This window comes from Salminus brasiliensis, chromosome 3 (assembly GCF_030463535.1).
Source record: "Salminus brasiliensis chromosome 3, fSalBra1.hap2, whole genome shotgun sequence".
Lineage (NCBI taxonomy): Eukaryota > Metazoa > Chordata > Actinopteri > Characiformes > Bryconidae > Salminus > Salminus brasiliensis.
In genome coordinates, this window is record NC_132880.1 from 7,448,176 (window position 1) to 7,471,193 (window position 23,018).

General features: G+C 41.3%; 1 protein-coding gene across 6 annotated transcripts in view; it reads right to left on the reverse strand.

The window, feature by feature from the left end:
- Window positions 1-23,018, reverse strand: part of ptk2aa (protein tyrosine kinase 2aa) — a 147,104-nt gene that overhangs the window by 43,984 nt on the left and 80,102 nt on the right. For all 6 annotated transcript variants that reach the window (XM_072675340.1, XM_072675337.1, XM_072675338.1 and 3 more), the window contains 7 exons: window positions 19,459-19,546; window positions 15,107-15,186; window positions 14,950-15,012; window positions 8,630-8,684; window positions 3,172-3,312; window positions 1,801-1,878; window positions 290-397 (listed from right to left, as the gene is read on the reverse strand). In XM_072675340.1, the coding sequence (XP_072531441.1) occupies window positions 290-397; window positions 1,801-1,878; window positions 3,172-3,312; window positions 8,630-8,684; window positions 14,950-15,012; window positions 15,107-15,186; window positions 19,459-19,546 (613 nt within the window). The remainder of the gene's footprint in view (window positions 1-289; window positions 398-1,800; window positions 1,879-3,171; window positions 3,313-8,629; window positions 8,685-14,949; window positions 15,013-15,106; window positions 15,187-19,458; window positions 19,547-23,018) is intronic.

Below are 23,018 nucleotides of genomic sequence, written 5' to 3' on the forward strand. Positions count from 1 at the left end.
CCCAACTTTAGACTTAACATTAGACACACTATATTGTTTACTGCACTACTGTGCCTTACTACAGATCTTTACTATAAACACCCCGTAATTAGACTAGATTAGACACACTTTGTTGTTCATCATTACACTACTGTACTTGTGTCTACACTATACTTTACAATCCAGTAATACAGCACCCCTCCATCTGATAACTATGGCACCAATCCCCAGTATGATCAGCTGATGCAAAAACCCACGACTCATAGATCACAGAGGTCATAAGGAAGGAGGAATGGAGGCTGTGCTGTACCTCGGCTGCTCCGGCCACGTCCAGCTGCAGCATGCCCTTCCTCTCCCGATCCTCCATGCAGGAGTACTGGATGCTCTGCACCTGAGTAAAGTTGGCCAAGTGCGTTGGCTGGGAAAACAAAAGAGACACAGATGCAGACAGAAAATTAAAGAGACCTCGTGGTCCGTTGAGTCTTTTTGACGAGGCATGGAATGATGCAAACTTCGTAGGAGTAATACCTTTCTGGGGTCGTCCCTAAACTGGTCCTCAACATGATTTTATAATCATTTTATTTTCATGATTATATTATCTCCTATTTTCTGCAATGATTTGTTTGTTTTACCTCTTGTCAGCTGTCAATTGTGTTGTGTGAATGTTTCATTATGAACGTATCATTATATTCAAATATACTGACATTAAGGGCTTTCATTCATTATTTTTCTTAATAATATTAACTAATTATCATGGCAAAAAGTTTTTGTATTATAGGATTTTCTATTCTTTGTATTAATTTATTAATTTATTTATTTATGTTATATATAGTACTGTGCACACAGTTTACACACCAGTGAAATTTGTAATTTAAAGGCTCCTTATCTGGGCAGTAAATGTTCATTTGCTCAGTAAAACACTGATATTAGAATTAATACCAATTACTTTAATACAAAAGCCGTTGTTCTCTTTTACTGTGTTTATTAAAACATCTCCATCTCCATCTGGGGCAGTGGTGGCTCAGCGGTTAGAGCGCCGGGATATCGATAACAGGGTTGTGGGTTCGATTCCCGGGCTCGGCAAGTTGCCACTGTTGGGTCCTTGAGCAAGGCCCTTTACCCTTGGCTGCCCACCGCTCTGGGTGTGTGTGTACTCACTGCCCCTAACACGTGTGTGTGTGTGTGAGTGTGTGTTCACTACCAGATGGGTTAAATGCGGAGGACACATTTCGCTGTACAGTGTACAGTGACAAATACGTGCACCTTTACCTTTACCTCCTCATGGGAGTCTAGTATTATTTAGAGTTCTCATAAAACAGCTGGTTTGGTTAATCTGTGCTTAATGATGGTAAATCAGGTGAGCTGGTGAGGATCTCAACTACTTTCTTCAGAATGAGAAAGTGCGCATCTGCTCCCAGAAAAGAGAAGAAATAAGCCTGTTTTCCAAACCTGGTGACGAATAAAAAGCAGAAAATCGGATCCTCCGGCTTCAGTAAAAATAGACAGTCTCAGGTGCTTTGTGTTGGGAGTGTTAGGGCCTGACTGAGATTAATGATGTGGAATGCACTCTGGAGAGGCTTCGGTTTACAGGTTGCGGCGCACAGCAAAAAGAAAAGAGGAGGAATTCAGGACGTGTGCTGAGGCTACAGGTTGGGAATGTGTGCGTAAGCGCGGTGTACTGAAACACAACCCGGCTGCTCTTATAAATGACCTTGTAAAGCCATTAGCTCGACATAATTCACACCACTGAAGGAGAGGCTGTGGGTAAGTAATATGAGCGAGTGTGATTGTGCTGCGAGGTGGAGAGTGAGTAAGACTTACTGTTGAGCCTTTATCTGTCAGGTAGCTGATGCCTTCCTCAGGGCCGATAGCCAGCTCCACTGAGATCACCCAACTCGACTGGATGAGAGGGAGAAAGAGAGAGGGAGAGTATTTAGACAGTTTCCAACCACCCTCAGACATTTCACTGCATTAAGGTATAACATATACAACTAGTGATGGCACGATAGTATGTCCGATATGGATACTAAACTATGAGTATCTGCTGAAACTGATATCAATCAGATACCACCCTTTTCCTTTATTTGACAATTAGACCCCTATGCCAAATTTATTATTTTTGTATTATTTATTTTCCGGCGATCCTAAGCTACTCACATATGTCATCATTTGAGATGTAATTATTAACAGAATTTTTGTATGGATTAGCCCACTTTCTGAGCAGATGACAGCATGTCAGCAGTTTTTTTATTTTTTGTCTTGTAAAGACTATAAAAACTGTTTACATCTCAGAAATATTGTTGTAAATTGATAAAATAGTATGTTTCTGGACTGAGTATAATATAATTTGTATTAATCGAAATGATGTGGATATTCCTAATAAGTTATTTTTAATACAAACTTGACAATAGCCCTAATAAAATAAAAAAACAACAACTGTATAATAAGAAAATGATTTATTATTACATATATCATTAATGGATTACTCGCTCATACATCACGGCAGCACCACCACATGGTTAGATAGGGTCATGCAGTTTTAAACTATGGATTTACATTATTTTTTAATTATTTTTTTTAATTTATAGGCATACCTTTGTTTTTCTTCCAATATCCAATCCAGTGATTTTGTCTATTGTCAGACCAATACTGATACTAAATATGGAATCAGCGCACCTCTAACACCAGTAACTAGTAACAGCCATTTCCTCATGATATAAAGAATTAGATGTTTAAAACATTTGTCTCAAACCATGTCTAGTTGTTAATTCATCTCAAATAGACCTGTTTAGAACTGTGGTCACTATTTATTTCTGCATATTCTATGGAAATAAACTTAACTGAACAGCTAAAACAGAGTCAGATTTGAGATTCAACAACTAAACATCGCTTAAATCAAGTGTGTGATGACTTAAGCAACCAGTTATTTACATATACTAAAAGGTGGGGTTATTAACCCTTATACCTTGAGAACTAATCAGATATTTAGAGTACAGGGGCCACTGGGTACCAAAGTGTTGCTTTAACAATGCTGATCTTACAACTGAGAAGCATGAGGAGGAAAAGTAGAAGGATGACCAGTTCCTCTCCCGCCGATAGGGGGCACTAACAGACTGCTACAAACAGAGACTCCCACAATGCAACTTCAACCAGAGTCAAACTTTGTTACCCACACCCCTCCTCAGCACTTACCCCCAGAGCACATTTAAAGCACTCCTTGTCGAATCTATACACCGGTGCAAGAATCTCGAAGAACTTGAGGATACTCTGCTCGTCGTTCATGTTGGCAAACTGCTTAAACGTCTGCTGGATCTGCTTCCGTAAGGTTTTAGCCTGAAACAGGAGGAGACAACTAATAAACAACAAGCTTTCAGCACAGGCTCTAGGCTGACTAAGCAGACCCTGGATTTTGGGGTCATCAGTCACTACTGTTAGGATGAATTCCAGAACTGGAGAGTGTATGTGTGTGTGTGTGTGTGTGTGTGTGTGTGTGTGTGTGTGTTCAAACGTAAATAAAATCAACAAACACTATTCAGTGCTTTCTGAGCGGGGCAACAGACTGGCATTTAATTAACCATATAATTGGTCGCATTGTAATTATCTCCTTGAGTCCTCGAGTAATCAGAATGACCAGTGGGGAATCCATGGGGCCTTCTAGGCCTTCAGAGAAGGCTTAAGCATTTCTGTGAATTAAAAAGACTAACCTGTAGTTCATTTATGTGAAGTATAATGCTGGTTTTATCATGCTATCTTTGTAGATACAGTGAAGCAAGTTCTCAAAAAGGAAATGACAAGAGCTGGTCAGAAAGCCTCATTTGTTAGATCAGGGATGGTAAACCAGCCACAGCACTGCAGAGATGAGCACTTTTCAATTCAGAGAGTCTTGATTTCTAGCTGTCGAGTGGAATCAGGTGCATTAAATGATGAGGAGCCTTCTAGGACTGGTGTCGGACACAAGTTAGATTAACTTTCAACATAATTACAAAGTCACAGTGGAATCAACCAGTCATGTTTCGATTTCCAGTGGGTGGGACCAGTTTAGAGGAGAAAAAAGCTTACTCAGAGTAGGGCTGAGGCGATATGGTAAAAATACTACATCATGATATTTTAACAGAAATATCAGTAGCAGAAGATTCTTATAATCTACTATTCAGATACTCTCCCGTACTGAGTGGTAAATCCTCCATATGTTTAGAAAAGCTTATTGTGTATCACGATAACACAATTTATCAAGATATGATAAAATATCGCCATATTGCCCAGCTCTAACTCATAGATATCTGGAGGTCCTAAATGGCTGTGTATGTAAGTGGTAGCTTAACCAGGTTTCAGTCAGTTTAAGGTCTTTACTTAAAGGATTGCTAAGAAGCTGCGATATACAAGGTAATATGTGTTCATGCCTTTTACAAGCTTTAAATTAAACATATGGAACGTGTTCATAAGCTTAAAATGTTGGCGATGAACCTACAACTCTAATTTCTATATCTTAGACATTCCATAGTGTGGCTAGCACAACATAGCATTTTTCTAAAGGGATTATCTTAATTTTTATTGAAAAACATTCTTTGCAGCATGATCGAAACCATCCCAGTTATGTTCGTAAAAACCTGGGTGCTCTAGAACTGTCCCTTTAAAGACAAAAGGATTGGGCAATAAAAAAATGTTTTTTTTTAAAACAAATAAAAACACAAAAAAATAAATAAAAAGCAAAACAAACAAACAAACAAAAAAGGTCTTAGGATTGGGCAATAATTTTTTTAAACATATAAAATAACAAAAAATAAATAAATAAAGGAAAACAAAACCAAAAAAACCCAAAAAACAAGAGCTTAGGATTGGGCAATACAAAAAATATATATTAAACAAATAAAAACAAATAAAATAAGAAAACTAAAAAATGAATAAAGCAAAAAAAATAAAATAAATAAAACAAGAGCTTAGGGCTAGGCAAAAAAAACCCCAAAACATTCACTGGGTTCACATGGTGTACATGTACTATCACCCTAAAAATAAAGAAAAAAACAAGAGCTTAGGGCTGGGCAATTATTTGGAAATGTAAAAATTGCACTGGGTGTTCATGTACTCTCCCCTTAAAATCATGTAACAGTAGGCTGTACTACTGTGTAGGCATGTGACTTCGCCCCATCCAGTCTCTGACATGGAAGCAACACCGAGCTAACTGAGCAACTCCTGCAGCTTATATGATTGTTCATTAATCGTAATTGAGGTGAAATGTTCAATTATTGGAGCTACAGAATGTGTAAGATCTCTGTTAGGAACTGAAGGAGAATAACAGGAATAATACAGGGCACCGTCACTAATGCTTAGTAAAGATCCCCTCCGTATTTCCTGTTATTACCATTAAATACCCAACAGGGGATGGAATAGGGTAATGGGTAAAAAGGCATGTCAGGAATGAATGGACTCGAGCACACACACACGTACACACACGCACGCGCAGATCATATCGAGCGCACAGACAGGCGAGAACATGTGAGCCGTCACTTTAAGTGTGCCTCCCGCCCTTCCTGACAGGAAGCTGGCTTGGAGTATCTCTCCCAGCATCTCTTGAGGAATCATGGGAAGGTTCTGACCAAAGACGGTCAGAGAAGAAGGCAGAAAAAGGAGGCCCCTGGATTCCCTTTCATCTCAGCCACTTCATTTCGTTTCATAGTGCTCGCGCAGAATCGGACTTTAACTCTGCAGGGCGGTGATTAAACATTCACTGTGGTCGACCTCGGCCACATGAGTGTCTCTTCATTAGCCTGTACGAGACCCTTCTGGCTCGAGGCAACTGGTGCCCCTTATTGCAACGTCACATCTGAGCACTCAATCATTTCTTTTTATTGCTTAATTTGATTATTGTCACTATTCAGTCCACTGGCCAGACGTTATTACCTGACAGATGGTCGCGGTCGCAATTTAACTCTGTGTGTAAATCACATTACTGCCACTGCGTGAACCCAGCGCTTTGAAAAACACATCATCTGCCAGCATTCAAAACAACCATTTCTAGGAATCACAGAGATTATGTCTTTTTTAATCTGTCTCAAAAACTAGTCAAAAACACACTGGATCTTGGGACACAGTGGGGCTGTAGCGGTGACAATAGCATAGCATGGACTCTGCAAGAGTTTCATTCAGTATGTGACCTTAATCTCTAAGAGACATTCAACATAAGGTTTGACCAGCAGTCGAATTATTAAAATCAAAGAAGAATGATTTTGAACAACACAGGAGGAATTTAGGGATGGTTATGAATTGTACGCACACACACACACACACACACACACACACACACACACACACACACCAAAAACATCTTTCTAGATTTGTCCTTGTCCGATACCCATATTGAAATCTCACGTATTGTCAGATACTGATTTTTTTTTTTTTATTTATTTCACACTAAGCTTTAAAATGTGCTATTTTTATATATTTATGGAGCACTTAACTTATGATTCACTTATGAGACTACTGTGCTCATACTTCTTAAACACTACTACCCCACAGAAGAAAACACAGCAATCCAAAAGCCGATTGAAAGGCAATTATTGATTTTCCCCTCCAACATCCAATCCAGCATTCTCTCTGCTGATTTCATCAACATTGATATCCATCAACAGCACAATGCCAACTCTTCCCCAAAAAGCACATTCAATCCATAAATGAGGGCAGTTATTTGACTTATAAATGAAAAATTATAATTATATGGGCAATAATTGCAAAATTGTTAAGAGATGTGTGTGTTTTTTTTGTTTGTTTGTTTTTTTTTGGGGGGGGGTGCTATTTTGAATATGTACCGCAGCGAACAAATAATTACACTGCAGACAGTAGAAAATGAATAACATTTATAATGATACTGGTTTTGACCTAGAGTAGCTTAAATTGTAGATGTGAACTCAAGGTGAAGTAAACATTGGCTAGTTAGTGCAAACTAGGACCAAGCAAATAACCTTGAAGTAAAGTCTAAGAATTCATTCTGCAGAAAGGAGTAAAGGAGTAATGACTTCTAATAGTGAAATCTAGAGTAGCTTGAGTAGTAGATGTGAATTCAAGGTGAAGTAAACGTTAGCCAGCTAGTGCAAACTGGTATTTTTTGTTACTTTAGTGGATTAACGACTGCAGTAAAAGTAAATGTTTACGTCCAAGAGCAGAAGTACAACTATAGAACTATAGACCCTGTTGGCTGTAAAGTGGCTCTGTGACCGTAACTGTTGTGAAAAGCTTGAGCTGTAAACCTTCAAAAGTGGGAAGAAAACCTTTTACACAGGTAAACAGGTAAAGTCGACACCTCTGATCACTACACTATTATGACAACCCTAATAGGTAGAAGCTAATGTTAAGTGCTAGCAGCGTAGTGTAGTGGAGGGGTACAAGGGTGGTGGGCTATTCTTCAACACACACACACACACAGTCTCTGGGGATTTGGGGGGATGGTATGGGTATCTAGGCCAGTCAGACAGAAGAAGGGAATCAGTAAAAGAACACCTCAGTCCCGCCTGCCCACACACACACACACACACACACAGAGTGGGTTTAACAATGTCAACAGGGTTCAGGGAACACCCCCTCAGCTCTGGGCACAGCATCTGTCCATGTATGTTTTTCAGGGTCACGGAGCATGCATTGTAGCAATGCTGCACACTACGCCTTCACATGTGCCGCAAATCTACCTCCCCCTTGCTCACACACACACACACACACACACACACACAAAGTGATAGCAGCTGCCCAGTCCATAAGCCATGGCCAACACACTGCTATTGAGAAGCAATCCTTCAGTATCCAAATCAAATTAGAAGCAAATCCAGTAATAGAATAGGGGGATGACAGCGAGCTCTTATATGTACTATTAGTTTTTATAGACAAGACATGCTCCTGCTGCTCTTTCACGTTGTGATCCCATGCTTTATTTGATATTTGTATGGCTGTTCTAATGTGTTATTGGTCTGAGCACCTTCAAAGCGTACATAGAAGAAGTGTACCTATACCAATATTTAGAAACTGTTTCGCAAGGGTTTAAAGAATGAAGAAATCCATTCCCTCGGTTTACTTCTAAGAAAGAAAGGGCTTTCAGGGTTCCTAATCTCTTTAGGAAAACATTTGCCAGGACTTGTCCATGACATGCCTCAAAATTTCTACATTTTCCAGAATTTCCAAGACACCCTGGGACCCCTGGGCTTTGTATTGTCTGCATATTAAATATGCCCTCTATGCTTTATAGCCAGTCTTATCTCCATAGAGTAGAAGTCCATCTCCTCCTGACAGAAATGAATATCTACAGCCGCAGATAGATCTCTGACTCGATTCCTCAAACCTAGACAACTACTTGCATTCATTTGTTTACATTAAATCTACCCTCGTCGTGTTCATAGTGTTAGAACCAGGCCAAACACAGAGGAACACACAGGACGCCGACAGGACATCCAGATTAGCCAGGAGAGAAACGGGCCAATCAGCTGAAGGACCATGCTGATGTTGTTCACATGCTGAGGCACAGGTGACCTTGAATTTTACTGCTAGATAACGCAACAGCTTCCTGAGGCTTCACACCGTGTAACCAGAGGAAATGCTGAAGAGTTCTGAAGGTTCATGCTGGCCAAATTTGTTTCTCTTGTGCTTTTTGAGCTTATAATTAACAACTCACCTTGACAGAATCCAGCAGACTCTTGGGAAAGAAGCGCCTGAGCCCGACGTCTTTTCTGGAAAACAGAAGGGGGGGGGGTGAGAAGAGGTTTTGGACTGTGTACAGAAGAGAAACCACAAGCTCGAGCACAAGCACAAGTGGAGGGATGTGCCGGAACTCATCTGACATCCTCAAAGGAGGCATCCATCTGTGATTCTGATCGGACGGAGGAGCTCCAGAGGAAGATGCCCATTTGGCCTCTGCCTCTTCGACAGCTTTTATCTGATCTCAAAAATGAATGGCTCTGGCACTGACAGTTTGAAAAGTTGGCCAGTCGGACAACAGCAAGTTCTTTCCACGGCTTCTGACATTTATACTGTTTATAAACAGTCAAATCCCTGCTTTGGCTCATGATAGGCCATGCTAATTACACAGATCGAGAAAACAAGTCTTGGACAGCATAAACATCTCCCGGTGGAAGACAATCTAAGGTCAAGAAATCTGGTGAAATGCCTGAGAGTTCCTCCTGGGATCTGAAGAATATTTGTTTGCATCTTTGGATCTGCTCTGGAGCGACAAGACCAACGTAGAACATGAAAACATCATGTCTTAATTGAAGCCTGAACTTTTTCCATTCTTTTGCCCATTTGTATAGATAACCATATCCAAAACCACATCGGCAAATCTATTTGAGATGACTGTACAACTGATGCAAGTACTAGCTACATTAGGGACTGCATACCCGGAACACCCCTCAAGACCTGCCTGATATTTTGGAAACGCTCTGACCTAGTCGTCTAACCTCACAATTTGGCCTTTGTCTAAGTGGCTCAGATTCTTATGCTTGCCCATTTTCCTCGTCTTCAAGAACTGACCATTCGCTTGCTTCCTTAATACATAGACCCCACTGTAAAGGTGCCATTGTAACCAGATAATCAAGGGTTTTCACTTCACAGCAGTGGTTTTAATGTCAAGTCTGATGACACCTGATTGGTGTATATGTTGATTATGAGGCATGTAGGCTGTTCAGGCATTCATTTGCAAGTCTGCAAGATATTAGGGTGGGTGCAGGCCTCTACTCCAGCGCAAAACTGAAAAGCAGACTTTAGAAACAGAACATGGCTTGGCGGACTGACTTTGTAATGATTTTCTCATTTAGACTCAATGAAAGTACACTTTTTACATTTAAGGTTGAGTCAACAGTGTTTGGCAAAGACTTCAATAATTTCCCATCTGTTTATGGACTCAAACAGTTTGGCAACTGACATGCTCAAACATTAAGCGACAGATTTCAGAGAATAATGGGAATAAGAGAATAAGACTGGAACAATAAGTCAGCCAAGTTCATTAGTCATCAGCAATGCAGATTTACGGTTTTAGCACACTTCTCTTACCTAGGAATAGCCCCACCAGTTTGCACAGAAGTCCCTGTAGTTACCTTGGTGTGTAATAAGCCTTGAAGTTATAAGGGGTTAATGAAAAAGTATGACCTATATAGCCATTCTGGCAGATTGCAGTACACCACAGGAAGGGCAGGAGGCGATATGGCTTTTGCTGGCTTTACTTCCCTGTAATTTGTCCCACAGATAACTTCAGATTTAGAACTGGCAATGGAAAGGGGACAGGGCCTGAAGAAGGTACAATAGCTCATTAGTTGATAAGCTACAGTAATACCAGTCTAAAATGAGGTGTTACTCGTTCCCCTCAAGAAAAGTCCCTAATTATGTCCCATGGCTGCCCAGTCCTCTCTGAACGTGCTGTCAAAACGACCAATCACCATCAGTGCCAAACTCCTGGCAGCTGTGGCTGAGGGTAGCTGTCACTCAGATTCAGATTGGCTTGTGACTGGAGCACACCCGTGGCCCGGCAGGCTGCAGTGTGTCTGCGGGCGATTGAACCGAATGACCTGGAACTAATGTCGACCAATGTGTCGAAGGAGACAGGGGGAGGCCCGATGTGTCTGTGTGAGAAAGTGTGTGTTAGGGAATGTGTGGCTCTGATGGGTTTGGCAGGAGAGTGCTGTTCATCAGAAGCACTGCTTCTGAGATTGGAAACTAAAGATGACCAGAGAAAGAATGGGAACAAAGGGTAAAGAAATGGCAAAGCAGTCCTGCACTGAAGACTACACTGTTGGTATGTCTTCTCCCTTAGTATTAAAAGCAGAAGTTCCGGACACTCTATAGTGAATTTTACAGAGAATTTAATTTAGGTTAACGCAGCAGTCTTCCTGGACCACAACTAGAACATCTGCCAGAAAAAAAAAAATTGTTTTGTGGGCTCTCTGTGACCCCCTTTAACCAACTCTCGGCCTGTCTATACTCTTGTCCCCACTATGTGTCAAGCCTCAAACTGGTATGTAGGGGCTGGGTCTCAAACCTGCAGGTAGGGGCCGGGTCTCAAACCGGCGTGTATAGGCCGAGTGTCGAAGCCGCAGGTTCTTGCCGGTATGGGTCGTGTCTTAAAACCTGTGGGTGTGGGTATGAACTCAATCTTGTGAGTAAAGGTCAGGCTCTGGCTTTACCTCCATGCCTGTGCAGACCTCTACTCCAACCAGCAAATGCTCTGAAGTCAACCTTGCCAAGGCCTTCACATCTATCAATCCCAACACAGTCTCACTGTCTGGATCACATATCTGTTCCAACACATGCATGACAGTGCTGCTTGATTCAATACAATGTAGTATGCATTAGGACTATTCCGATCAACTATTCCTTTAACACTCACTCAATTAAAAAACAATAGTTCAGACAACATTAGGAAACTAAGAGGAAATGCTAATTATGGAGTCATGGAGGTGGGGCCCAAAAAAACTACTGATCCAAGCTACGCTAATTCACACAACAGATCTGTGACTATTAGCATACTTGGCACAGCTCTTCCAACGGGCCCTGAAATAAAACGCCCACTTGTGTTGATGAGAGTCAGAAAAACGACTCTGCTAGCCTTTTAGTTAATGCCCAGGAGCCTGGAAACAGAAACCGAGTTCTCAGCCCAGCTCGCACCAATTGTCCTTCAAGCTCCACACAGCCACATAACCCTTTCGTAAGTACATGCTTGCGAGCAGAGGACATTCATTTCCTGTCAGTGTGTGTGACAGCTCTACCCTTAGGGTGTTAGCACTGCCGCACAAACAGGAATCACACATTCAGGGTACGTACAGGACCGCCTCTGCACACTTCTGGAATACAGAATACAACCCCCCCAAGGATTCCAGAAAATACTCATGAACAGTTAGGTTTTGGATGCTAGGAACGAAAACAAGCTTGAATATTTTTAGCACTTAGCAATATGTATATTGTTATAAATAAATTACTTAAAACATTAACATTTGGCTATTGTATGCAGCTAGCACTAGATCGGGACCTGAGTATTATATTGCTGCCCAAAGAAAAACATCTATCTCCAATACAGCAACTTCACGAGAGAAGGAAAAAAAAAAGGCCTCAACTTTCAATGGAAGTCAATGCGAAAAGACTGAATTTCAAGTCAACTGGAAGCATTTCTATTGGTCCATTCATCCAGAATGACAGAAAAGGGAACGTTCAGTATAACTGTTGGATGGTACAATGCTGACATGAGAAGCAATAAATTATGATTAAAATCATCTGGAGGAGCTAGGAGCATCTGCGTTTTGTAGCAGAACTGTAGGCAGAATTTCCCCCACTCTATAGAAGGTCTCTAGTTCTGAGAAAGTCACGTTTCACAGCTCGTCTATCCACAAATGTTCTATGAAGTTTAGAAGAAAAGCTTCAGATTGGGTCTCATTAGGTTTTTCACGCTGGCTACGGTTATTCAGGATGGTTTCAGACTGTTTGACATTTGCATCCAACACAACTCCAAACTCAAATATATCCAACTCCCAGGTTGCACAGTTGGCACTGTGTTTTTGAAAACGCTTAGCCATCTTCTTACAGCCTTCTCCTGCTTTGTGAGCACTGATTGCTTTCATTTTCAGATCACTGGACAGTTGCTTAGAGAAGCTAATGTTTGATAAGTTGAAAGTAACATATAGTTGCTGTAGGATTGGCCAAAAACATTGTGTTATGTTTGATTGTAATATTGGTCTAGAATATATCCATGGATCCATCTCTCCAGCTCTCTCTATCTATCTATCTCTCCATCTCTATCTATCTCTAAAAAGCTCTTTATAAAGAGTGGTAAATTACTCGTTGTTCTTTTTTTTATATTGCAAAATATATATTGCAGGAAACAAAAATCGCAAAAATGTCAAGCCCCCCAACCCCCCCAAAAAAATAAATATTGCCCTTGGAGGCTGAAAGCTTACATTGGAAAGCTGCATTAGCCTCATAGCTCCTAATTCAGACACCAGACACTGACCTCATTTGAGGTAAGAAAGGATGTAGATATATATATATAATTCCTTTGAAAGCTCTTTATAAAGAGTGGTAAATACTCTTGTTCTAGGCAGGAAACCAGAGTTAAAGCCTGGATCCGGAAAGCACATCATGCTCCTATTGCTACATAATAGAATTACTTTATCTGTTCTTTTATTAAAGTCTTTAATGACGTCTAATGATATTTATTGCAGAAACTCTTATCGCAATGATGTAATGCACGAGAGGCTGTGCATTACTGTGATTTTATCAGGTGGAACAGTGTCTTCAAAACTTCCTGGGATAAAAATCTCAGTATCATACAGTTTCGAGTGACTTACTGCTTTTAAAAAACGACAGTCACCATAAAATACGATTAAATACACCAATGTTCAATTCATAAAAGAATTGATTTCCAAAGAACATTTACAATAAACTACTCTTCCACCATACAATGTAGTCAGTAAACAGTGAGCACTGTTGTTAGTCAACATGAGGGCGCAGGTTTAGCTATAAAAAGGTACATAGCATTAGCCTAACTGTTCAGGGAAACTTTAACGGCAAATTAAACGGCAACAAAAAACGGGAGACCTCAGTATTCAACTAATAAATGACATATGGAAATGACTTCTGCTCCACCAGTCGATGTGTACACTCTGTTAGCTAACGTTAAGCAGACTAAGAGGGTTAAAAACATGACATTTCCATTTGTAATATGCTGGAGCTAACTGACTGGCTTTAAAACACTGAATTCAGATGTTGGGAGGTGATCATAGGTGTGCACATATTGTATTTTACAATGGGTTTGTATGAAACTCAGCAAATCAGATTTTAGGACTGGAACTGTGCACTTTATAGTTAGGACCAATCACATACAGTACTGTTCGATACTTTTTGTGTGTGTGTTTTGGAAGTGTGTAATATGACATGCTACTAGATGACTTGTACAATAACTACAGAAGTCATACAGCTTCAGTATGAACTGTATTAAATGCATTCCTCTGCAAAGATGTCTGAGATGTAACATTAGCTGCATGAGTTACATGAGTTACATGGGTGATGGGTTCAGACACCCATATTCAAACAACCATAATCACACTTCTCTCGTCATCTCACCACGTAACGCTTGAGAATCACCTCTATAAAACAAAATTATCAAGCATTCAAAAACAACAGGGCCTCTTCCTAATTAGCCGACTGCGTTAAACTGAAACCGGTCCCAGTGGTTAATGGGTAACCATCATTAGAAATGCAAGTCTCTGGACACGTTGACCTTCAGCATTTGTAATTGTTTGTTTGTTCCACAAACAACCCCGTATTACTAGTTGAGTGACACTAGTGTGTCCTATGAGTGATCAATACCGGAGCACTCTTAGGGTCACTGTGAGCCCACCAGTCGGCAATCATCTTCCAATCTCACCTCTAACACGAACCACCTAGCATCAAATCAATACCGGACTGCCCGGTCCCCTCCGGCACACACAGCATGACTAAGCCTGGGGAGAGGTGCTGTCAGGGCAATATGGCATGTGATGCAGCGGGCAAAAATCAATAATCCTATAATTCAACAAAAACATATCCTGCTATGACTAACAGTATGGGACATCATTAGCTTCTATAGTTAGGGAATTAAAAGGAAGGTTTGTTGGAAAATCTAAAATCTAAGTTTGAATTAGGAGCTATGAGGCTAATACAGCATTCCAATGCAAGCTTTCAGCCTCCAAGTAGCATTGTGAAGATTACATGTGTACATCACACACTGTGTAACACACTGTGTTAAGTTAAAGTTACTCTACTCAAAGTAATCTCATTTATAGGGCTGCACGATATTTTGGAGACCTGACATTGCAATTTTTTTCCTGCAATATATATTTTGCAACATCAAAATCAAAATTCAGTTAGCAGATGAAATTAATTCGCTCAGAAACCGTGCAATGTGAAATTCGGCTGTCAGGGCACATCTGTGAAGGGTTTATTAACATTTCGTACTAAAGTAGAAGTACTCACTCTAACAGCTCATAGTTGGATTTCTTGTCCAAAGCATTTCCTCTCATTTCTCTGAAGAACCTCCTGTAAACGACACGGAGACAAAGGAGAACAGGCTTCATTAAAATGAATTCTTAATGCCAGACCTCAGTAATTATTTATTACATGGGAAACTCACCTTATCTCAAGGCATCCCAGCTTGAGCGCAATCTCCTGCTCCACCTGATCGGCTATTTCTAACATGTAGTCGTTCTTCACCTGTAAAGGGAAAGCATGTTAGTTCACATTTCCACATTACGTTTAACCACATTCGAGGCACAACCACCACAACACATCTCCAGGAAAACTGATCAAATCTGATCTTGAGAAAAAGGATGATATTATCGCTATCATGATGAATGGCATTATATGTACTTCGATGCACATGCGTATATCTTGGGTCTCATCAGCACTTCTGGAACACTAATCAGCCGCATGCATCACAAAACAAGGACATATTTGGACCAATTAGCATGAGAGTATGTCAACAACAACAACAACCAGTCAGTGTATAACCAGTGTCTAAATGAAATTAAGAGGACACAACTCAATTGACTTTCAATGGAAGTCAATGTAAAAAGATTTTATACCAAATCCTTTTGGAGCATTTGGCCCAATCATCAGATTCTAATTCAAACTCAAACGTCAAAAATGGCAAAAATGGAGACATAAGGTTTTTATATACCTCATAGGGGTGGGTGGTATGGTAAAAAATAAATATCATAATGATATTAAAAGATATTTTCACAATACATGTGATGGCAGAGAAAATGCACCAGTAGCAATAGTTTCTTAAACATGCTGCACTTCTTCCAGTTAAACAGGACTAATTACACTCTTTATAATAAAGCGTGCAGTTGATCAGTGTTCTTTCAGCACTGACTATATTCTTGATGTGCTAAGATAATATTCTGTGCATCACAGTAAATAAATGCCTCCTCCATACACGCAAAGCCAGGCACAACCTCTTTTTCGAACTTCCGCCAACGCACCATGCTCTGAGCAAAGTGCCAGGTCTCCAGCTCCACTACACCACCCAACATGGCCTTAAGAGTGGTGAGGGAAGAGAGAGCGCCATCTACCCACCCGGAGAAAGCATGGTCAACTGTGCTGACTCAGACTCCGGCATGGCTCGGGATTCAAACTCACGACCCCTGGGCCATAGTGGGAGCCCATTAGACCGCCACTCAGACCCCTCTTAAAACATACTGAGTACTCCCAGGCCTATAAATACGGAAACCAAGCTGCAAAAACGGCCCCTAAACTCAGTACCTTTGTCACCAAAACCAATCCATACATGCCTATTTAACCTACAACAGTTTAGCCCACCCTGGTCACACTAAAAACAATGCTCATTTAGATACATCACTTTTACTGGCACAGTAACAAACATCTAGTTTAACTGTAAGGAATAAATAGTTTGAAAAAAGGTTGTGTACACCCACACCCATCCCCCCAAAATATAAAACATATAGGGATATTTAAAGGTTTCTATGGGCACTGTCACATAAAAATGCTCCAACTCCTAGAAAAAAAAAAAAAACTCTTCAATGGAAGTCTATGTAAAAAGATTTTATTCCTAATTATTTCTGAGCATTTCTATTGTTGCATTTATTGAATTTTGACACAATGTAAAAAATAACTGGCTTCAAATTCAAGAATTCAAGATTCAAATTGTCAGAAAGTCAAAAATGGAGATAAAGATTTTGCATGACCGTGCCTGTGTGCAATCTGAATTCAAATTATAGTGAACCACATGAGTAATTAGATTGAATTACATTCACATAAGTAATCAGATTCATAAAGTCACATGACCTTTTGAATTATGACAATTCCCCGCTTTGCTTACGCGGTCCAATGAAAGCGAAGATTAGACTGCAATCTCATAAAGGACACAGATGGGCTAAGCCAAACGATTTAGGATTAATAGAGCACTGGGATAGAGATGCCATGCTGCAATTCACGGCCTAGTGAACTGAGCCTGTTTAAAAAGAGCAGATGCTTGCTCCTTATATGATGACAAAGGACCAGACACCTTGTGGGCCGCAGTGTTAAGAATGAAAGAGACAGTAAATCAGGGTCCATAAAACTCAATCCACCGTTACGGCATCTGAGAAGTTCTGTTTACTGAAGCTAGGAACACCTGCCGTGCCGTGAAGCCCATTGTTCTCCACACGGCTGCCAGGGACACATAAAAAAAACACACACTATTGTGTCAATGAAGAAATTCCCTGGCAATGAAAGGCATGGCGTTGGCACCAAAGCGGCCTCTGCATTGAGCTGAGATCGGTTCGGTGACTTCTTGTGGAAAGTTAAGTTGGGCAGAAGAAACAAGGCCTTCCACCTCAACCACAGTTACTGACCCAGTTCTATTTCACTGACCCAACGGCATGCTCAGCGTTTTTCCTGCAGTCAGCTGGAACAGTCACACTGTTACCCTTTAAAAGCAGATATTGATGTCTTGTGTTTGGGCTTATAATCAACTGTTAATTTTCTTAATTAATTTTATTGCTGTCAGTTTAATTTAGTTTTATTTATTTTACATTTACTTTATAATATAAATTGTGTACCACACTAACCATGAAAACAGTAGACTATGCTCAGCTACGTTGCAAATACATCCCCATTACATCACTCGGACATCATCGTCTACTGGGTATCAGAGCCTATTTCACTGAGGAGTAGGGAAATTTAATTGCAGACATCCCCCTGATAAAATAATCCAATCTGAATAGAGCTTTAGACCGTGATGATGATGATGATGATGATGTTTTTTCCCCTAACACAATTTAACCTGTGTTTCTGTTGTAGTGGACAAATGTGGACAGCTGAAAGACTGAAAACATGCAGCCTGGTCTGATGTTCTGGTCGATTTCTGCTAAGACACACATAGAAGGTCAGAATTTGGCACAGACAGCACGAATACATGGACTCAACCTGCCTTCTGTCAACAGTCCGGACTGTGGAGGTGGTGTACTGATGCGGGGAACGTTTCTTCGAATCTTGTGGAATGCATGGCACTAATCACTGGAGATGGTTTGAGAGGGAGGCCCTACCCAGTATTAGTTTGGTGTTTCTAATATTAGGAATGACAGCATAGAACGTAAAGATTTTATGCATATGATGATGAGTTTCTTGATGATGAGGTCATTTGTCCTACAATTTTATATAAAAAGAAATAGTTATAAGTAGTTTAAAATCGCACGCTTACAGAATCACAATATATTGAATCGTGTCCCCTGTACAGTGATTCGTAACGTCAGTTTCTTGCCCATACACATTAGCCATAGTCACATTTACCATAGCCTTTTCTGGAGCAGTATGATCTCTGTCTAAAAGTGTAGTTACTTATGTTTGAACTTAAAATTGATCATTAATTATTAATATTAGCATTCAATTTGTATTCGGTATCTGCCGCCGCACATACGACTTAATCCACAGGTTTAGGATCCACTAGTTTCTCCACCTCTCCACAGTGCTTGTTGTGATATCTAATGGCTAAACCTGTGCTGTATTTCAGCTGTGTTTGGCCTCTTGGCTCAGGCGTTTCCTCTTTCCTCGCTGCAATCTGGAGAGAAATGCCTAGAGCTGTTAGCACACTGGCCTGGCTCAGCAGACTAATTTAACCAACACGCTCTCACATACACACATACGCACGCCTTGTTGCCACAGCACACACCTCCATCTGTCAAAGACTCGTACACTTTTGCCCTTTTGCAGACGTGTTTTGGCTCTTTACCTCCCTAACACACCTGCATACGCACTCCACTACATCAACCCTGCTGTATGCCACCATCTGGGATCTTACACCCTCGCTCTGGTGCTTACTTTCCCTAAGCACAGCTCAATGCATTTGCGGCGGCCCAGTTACAGAACTCCAGTCTCGCAGGAACTGCTCGGCTTGTGCGGTTACAGGTTAGGTAGTAGTGTAAAGGTTATGGAAACTTACTGCTAAATTAGGATCATATTTAAAGCATTATTATGTAAAAAATTGTTTTATTTATTTATTTTTTTAATTCTTGGGCTCCCCCTGCAATTGTGTGTGTGTGGGGGGTGGTGTAATTCACTTTTGCTTTACTGCAGTGACGCAGCTTTGAGCTCCCCCTCATGGATAGCTATTACCACACTTGTGTTGACAAGCTGAGAGATACAGGAGCAGCATCTTGGTTTGAATTACCAGCCTATTACACTCATCTGCTTTGTCTATAAATAAAGTACTGTTGCTTTAAATTATATCACAAAGAGGAAGTGACATCACGTGAGCCTTTGGGGTTTATTTGCTGCTTTTTGATGTTCGACAGGGTCTATAAAGCTCAAATCAACCACCCCGTCATACAAACAAAGAAAACTGAGGAAAACATTACAATTTAATTATACATTTAACTTTGAATGTAAAGAAAACTGTATTTTAATTAGAATTTTATTCAATTATATTGGCACATGTGCTAGGTCAGGGTCCCCATATTTCACCATCTCGGCTTCCTGTCTCACCTGCTGATAGAAGTAGTTCAGTGTTGGCTTGTCTTCAGTAAACTGTTTCAGGAAGCCCTTTGGCAGGTAGCGGATCCGCAGCTCATACCTGAGAAAGAGAAGAGAGATGAGAGGTGAATCGAGGCGTTCAGATCCTTTACTACAGTCTATGATACAGCTAAGCTACCATACATATTTCATACTGATTGTGAGTACTGGCTGCTAATGCCTGAAGAACAGACAGAAAGACATCGCATAATGTTTAGTTCCAACGCAGTTAAGCCTCTACTGCCAGCAGTTGAGTGAGTGAAGGCAACTTCCCCTGCCCCTTTGCCCAGTTAATCCTGCTGCCGGGTCTGACGGAGCAGCATAGGGAAACTGGGCCGGCAGCTGTGTTCCATTTCTCACTGCACAGAGAGACACTACAAACCAAACATGAGGATGGAGGGAAGAGGGGGAGTTGGCTCGCGGCCTAATGCAAACCATCTCCCTGCTCCGAACACGGCTAACACAACGACACATGGTATCAATTCTCTCAGCTTCCCTTTCAAACAGACGCGATCAAAGGCGAGGGAGACGAGGACAGAGAGACAAGCACACAACAAGGCAAGCAGCGCCGGAGAGAGCAACCCAGATTCAGAGATGGAGGAGAGGAGACAGAGAAATGGAACAGCAGCATGTGTGTGTGTGTGTTGTACACTAGCCATCAAAAGTCTGGCTGTCTTCCTATGAAATCTGAATTTTCTCACTGTTACTTTCCAATTATAGAGCCCAGCCCCCCCCCCCCCCCCTCTCCCCCCTCTTCTCCACTGATATCATCCCAATTCATTTTTACATAATCATTTTCCAGCCTCTTCTACGCTCGGCCAACCCTCAGTTTTAGTGCTGTTAGCACATCCATAAACATCAAAACCACAAAGCGTATCTATGGTGTTGCTCAGTGACTGCTACAGTTATCCCAAGTGGTTCCTAAGATTATTCTAAATCTGGTTGCTATGGTGTTGCTAGGTGGTCTCTAGGTGGCTGCTCTAGTTTCCCAGGTGATTTCTACGGTGCTGCAAAGTAGTTGCTAGATGGCTATGGTGTTACTAGATGGGTGCATTTCAGGTGGTTGCTAGACAGTTGCTATGATATCATGCGTGGTTGTTGCTGGGTGGTTGGGTGAAGTTTTTGCTATGAAGTTGTTATGAAATCTCATGTGAATGATACAGTATCCCAGGTGGTCGCTGTAGTGTTGCTAAATTGTTGCTAAAGTGGTTGCTATGGTGATAATACAATAGTATTTCAGCTGGTTGGCTGCCATGATTTCTCTGGTGGTTGCTGTGCCTTTAGCTATGCGTGGGCAGGGAACTTGATATGTCCAAAAGTTTGTGGACAACTGCTTATCAAATGTTTCTTCTCAAATCAAAGGTAATCAACACCTCAACAACGAGTCCCTCCGCTACGGTAACACTCTGCACTCTTCTGGAAAGCCTTTACACTACATGCTGGAGCATTGCTGTTCGGATTTGATGGTATTCAGCCACAAAAGCATTAGTGAAGTCATGTACTGAGGTTAGATGAGCAGTTCTGAATCACTCCAGCTCATCCAGGAGGTACTGGATGGAGTTCCATCAAACCAGAAAACGCCGATTCACTGCCCCACCACTCAACGCCAAGGGGCCTTATACCCTTCTAGCCGATGCTCGGCACTGGGCAGAGTGACCATAAGCTCATGGGCAGCAGATTATTTTCCAGTCATTACACTGGATAAACGATTTACTGCACAGCAGATGAAGGAAGAAGGCCTTACTTACATAATCTGCGTCAGGCCAAAGTAAGTGCATGTGCAGGAGTGAATGAGTGAAAGTGAGACTAATGGAAGCTTGTATATGGGTGACCCTGTGTGTGCTGGTGTGTGTGTGTGTTATCTTATCTCTGTGGCAGTGTAATTCATTAGAGCTGATCCCTGTTTGGCAGAGAGCTCTGATAAGTGCACTCCCCGTGCGCTCTCTCCTCAATATGTGCCAATCCACTGCTGGACATCGCTTTACGCCACTAACCACCCGCTAAACGCTCCCATCACTCCCTCGCTCTCATTACAGCCATGCTTTAGGATTTGATGGATGACCACGCTACCCAGGCAGCGAGTACCACAAGAATGAACGACTGTTGCCGGACCAGAGACAAATCAGACTCTCCCTTGCGTGAAAAATGATCAGTACCTGGCCTTCAAAACCTCAAAGCATTCATCAGAACTGCACAATACAGTGAGGCTTATATATGGATCCACAAGAAACCCGGCACCAAGACGTCAGCAACAGATTCCTTAAGTCCTTGTGAGGTGGAGCCGCAGCAGACCTAGCTTCTTCTAGCACATCCACATAACTGGGTGACCTCCTTCCACTGCTCCAAGGTCCAGATTTCTGATCTCGAAGGTCCACTGTAAGCACTTTTAACAGTGGACAAGAATTAGCGTGGCAGTTTATAGGTCAATTCAGCCCAGACAAGATAGCCTTGTGCATCAAGGAACCTTGGGCACCCAACACCCTGTCGCTGGTTCAATGTTCTTCCCTGGACCACGGTCAGGAGACACTCACCACTGCTGACTGTGAGCATCCAACAAGCCTTGCAGTTTCAGAGATGCTTGCTTTGACCCAGTGGTCTGACCATAACTATCTGCCCCTTTGTCAAAGTTGCTTAGGTCTTCATGTCGGCCCATTTTGTCCTGCATCCAACACGTAAACTAACGGAACTGACAGTTTAGTTACTGTCCAGCAAACATCTTAGATCTTGAGATGTATGACTGTGGCGAGATAAGCAACATTACTTACTTCAGCTTTGGCTCGTCAGTTGAAGTCTTATTGAAGAACCACTTTTGGTGAAGAACCTTTAATTCGGTACAGAACATTCACATCAAGTGAAGGTTCTTCAGACCATTAAAAAAGTGGTTCCTCTATGGTTCTTCTTTTCAAAGAGCCCTTTGTAGCACCTTCATTTTTAAGAGTGTAGTGATCTAGTGAGCTTATGCTTCAGTGCATGTGAAGTTGGTGACTATTTAGGAATTGAATGCCAAATTGTTTATGCACCATCTTCAATCTTGTCCAAGAAGAATCCCAGGCAGCTCCTTAACAAAACTTCTTGAGAAAACGCCAAGTGTACAAAACAGCAAGAATAAAGAGGGCTATTTTGAAGTACCGTAATACACACACATACATTTTTGGGGGAATAATTATCTTAATTACCATGTGTGCCTCGTTAAAAGTGAATCAGTGAAATGAGTGTCCTTGTTAACGTGTTTGAACCATCAGCTGTGCAGCTGATAGTCTACATTATTGTTTGGCGGCAGTCCCATATTTCTGACTGATGTAATTATTGGCTAGGTCGAGCGGGATTATTATAATTAGTATAATTGGTATGAGTTGGTATTATAAAGTTCACTACTTTTAATATCAATAGGAATATTGGCAGTTATGTTAATTAATATGTGAAAAACTAATTGTTGAGTGTTTTGTTAAACAATCCAATAAACTGTTTCCCCAGACCTGGACAAACAAAGCCAAGACAAGGTCGCCATTGGCAATGCAATTTAGTCCAAGGCT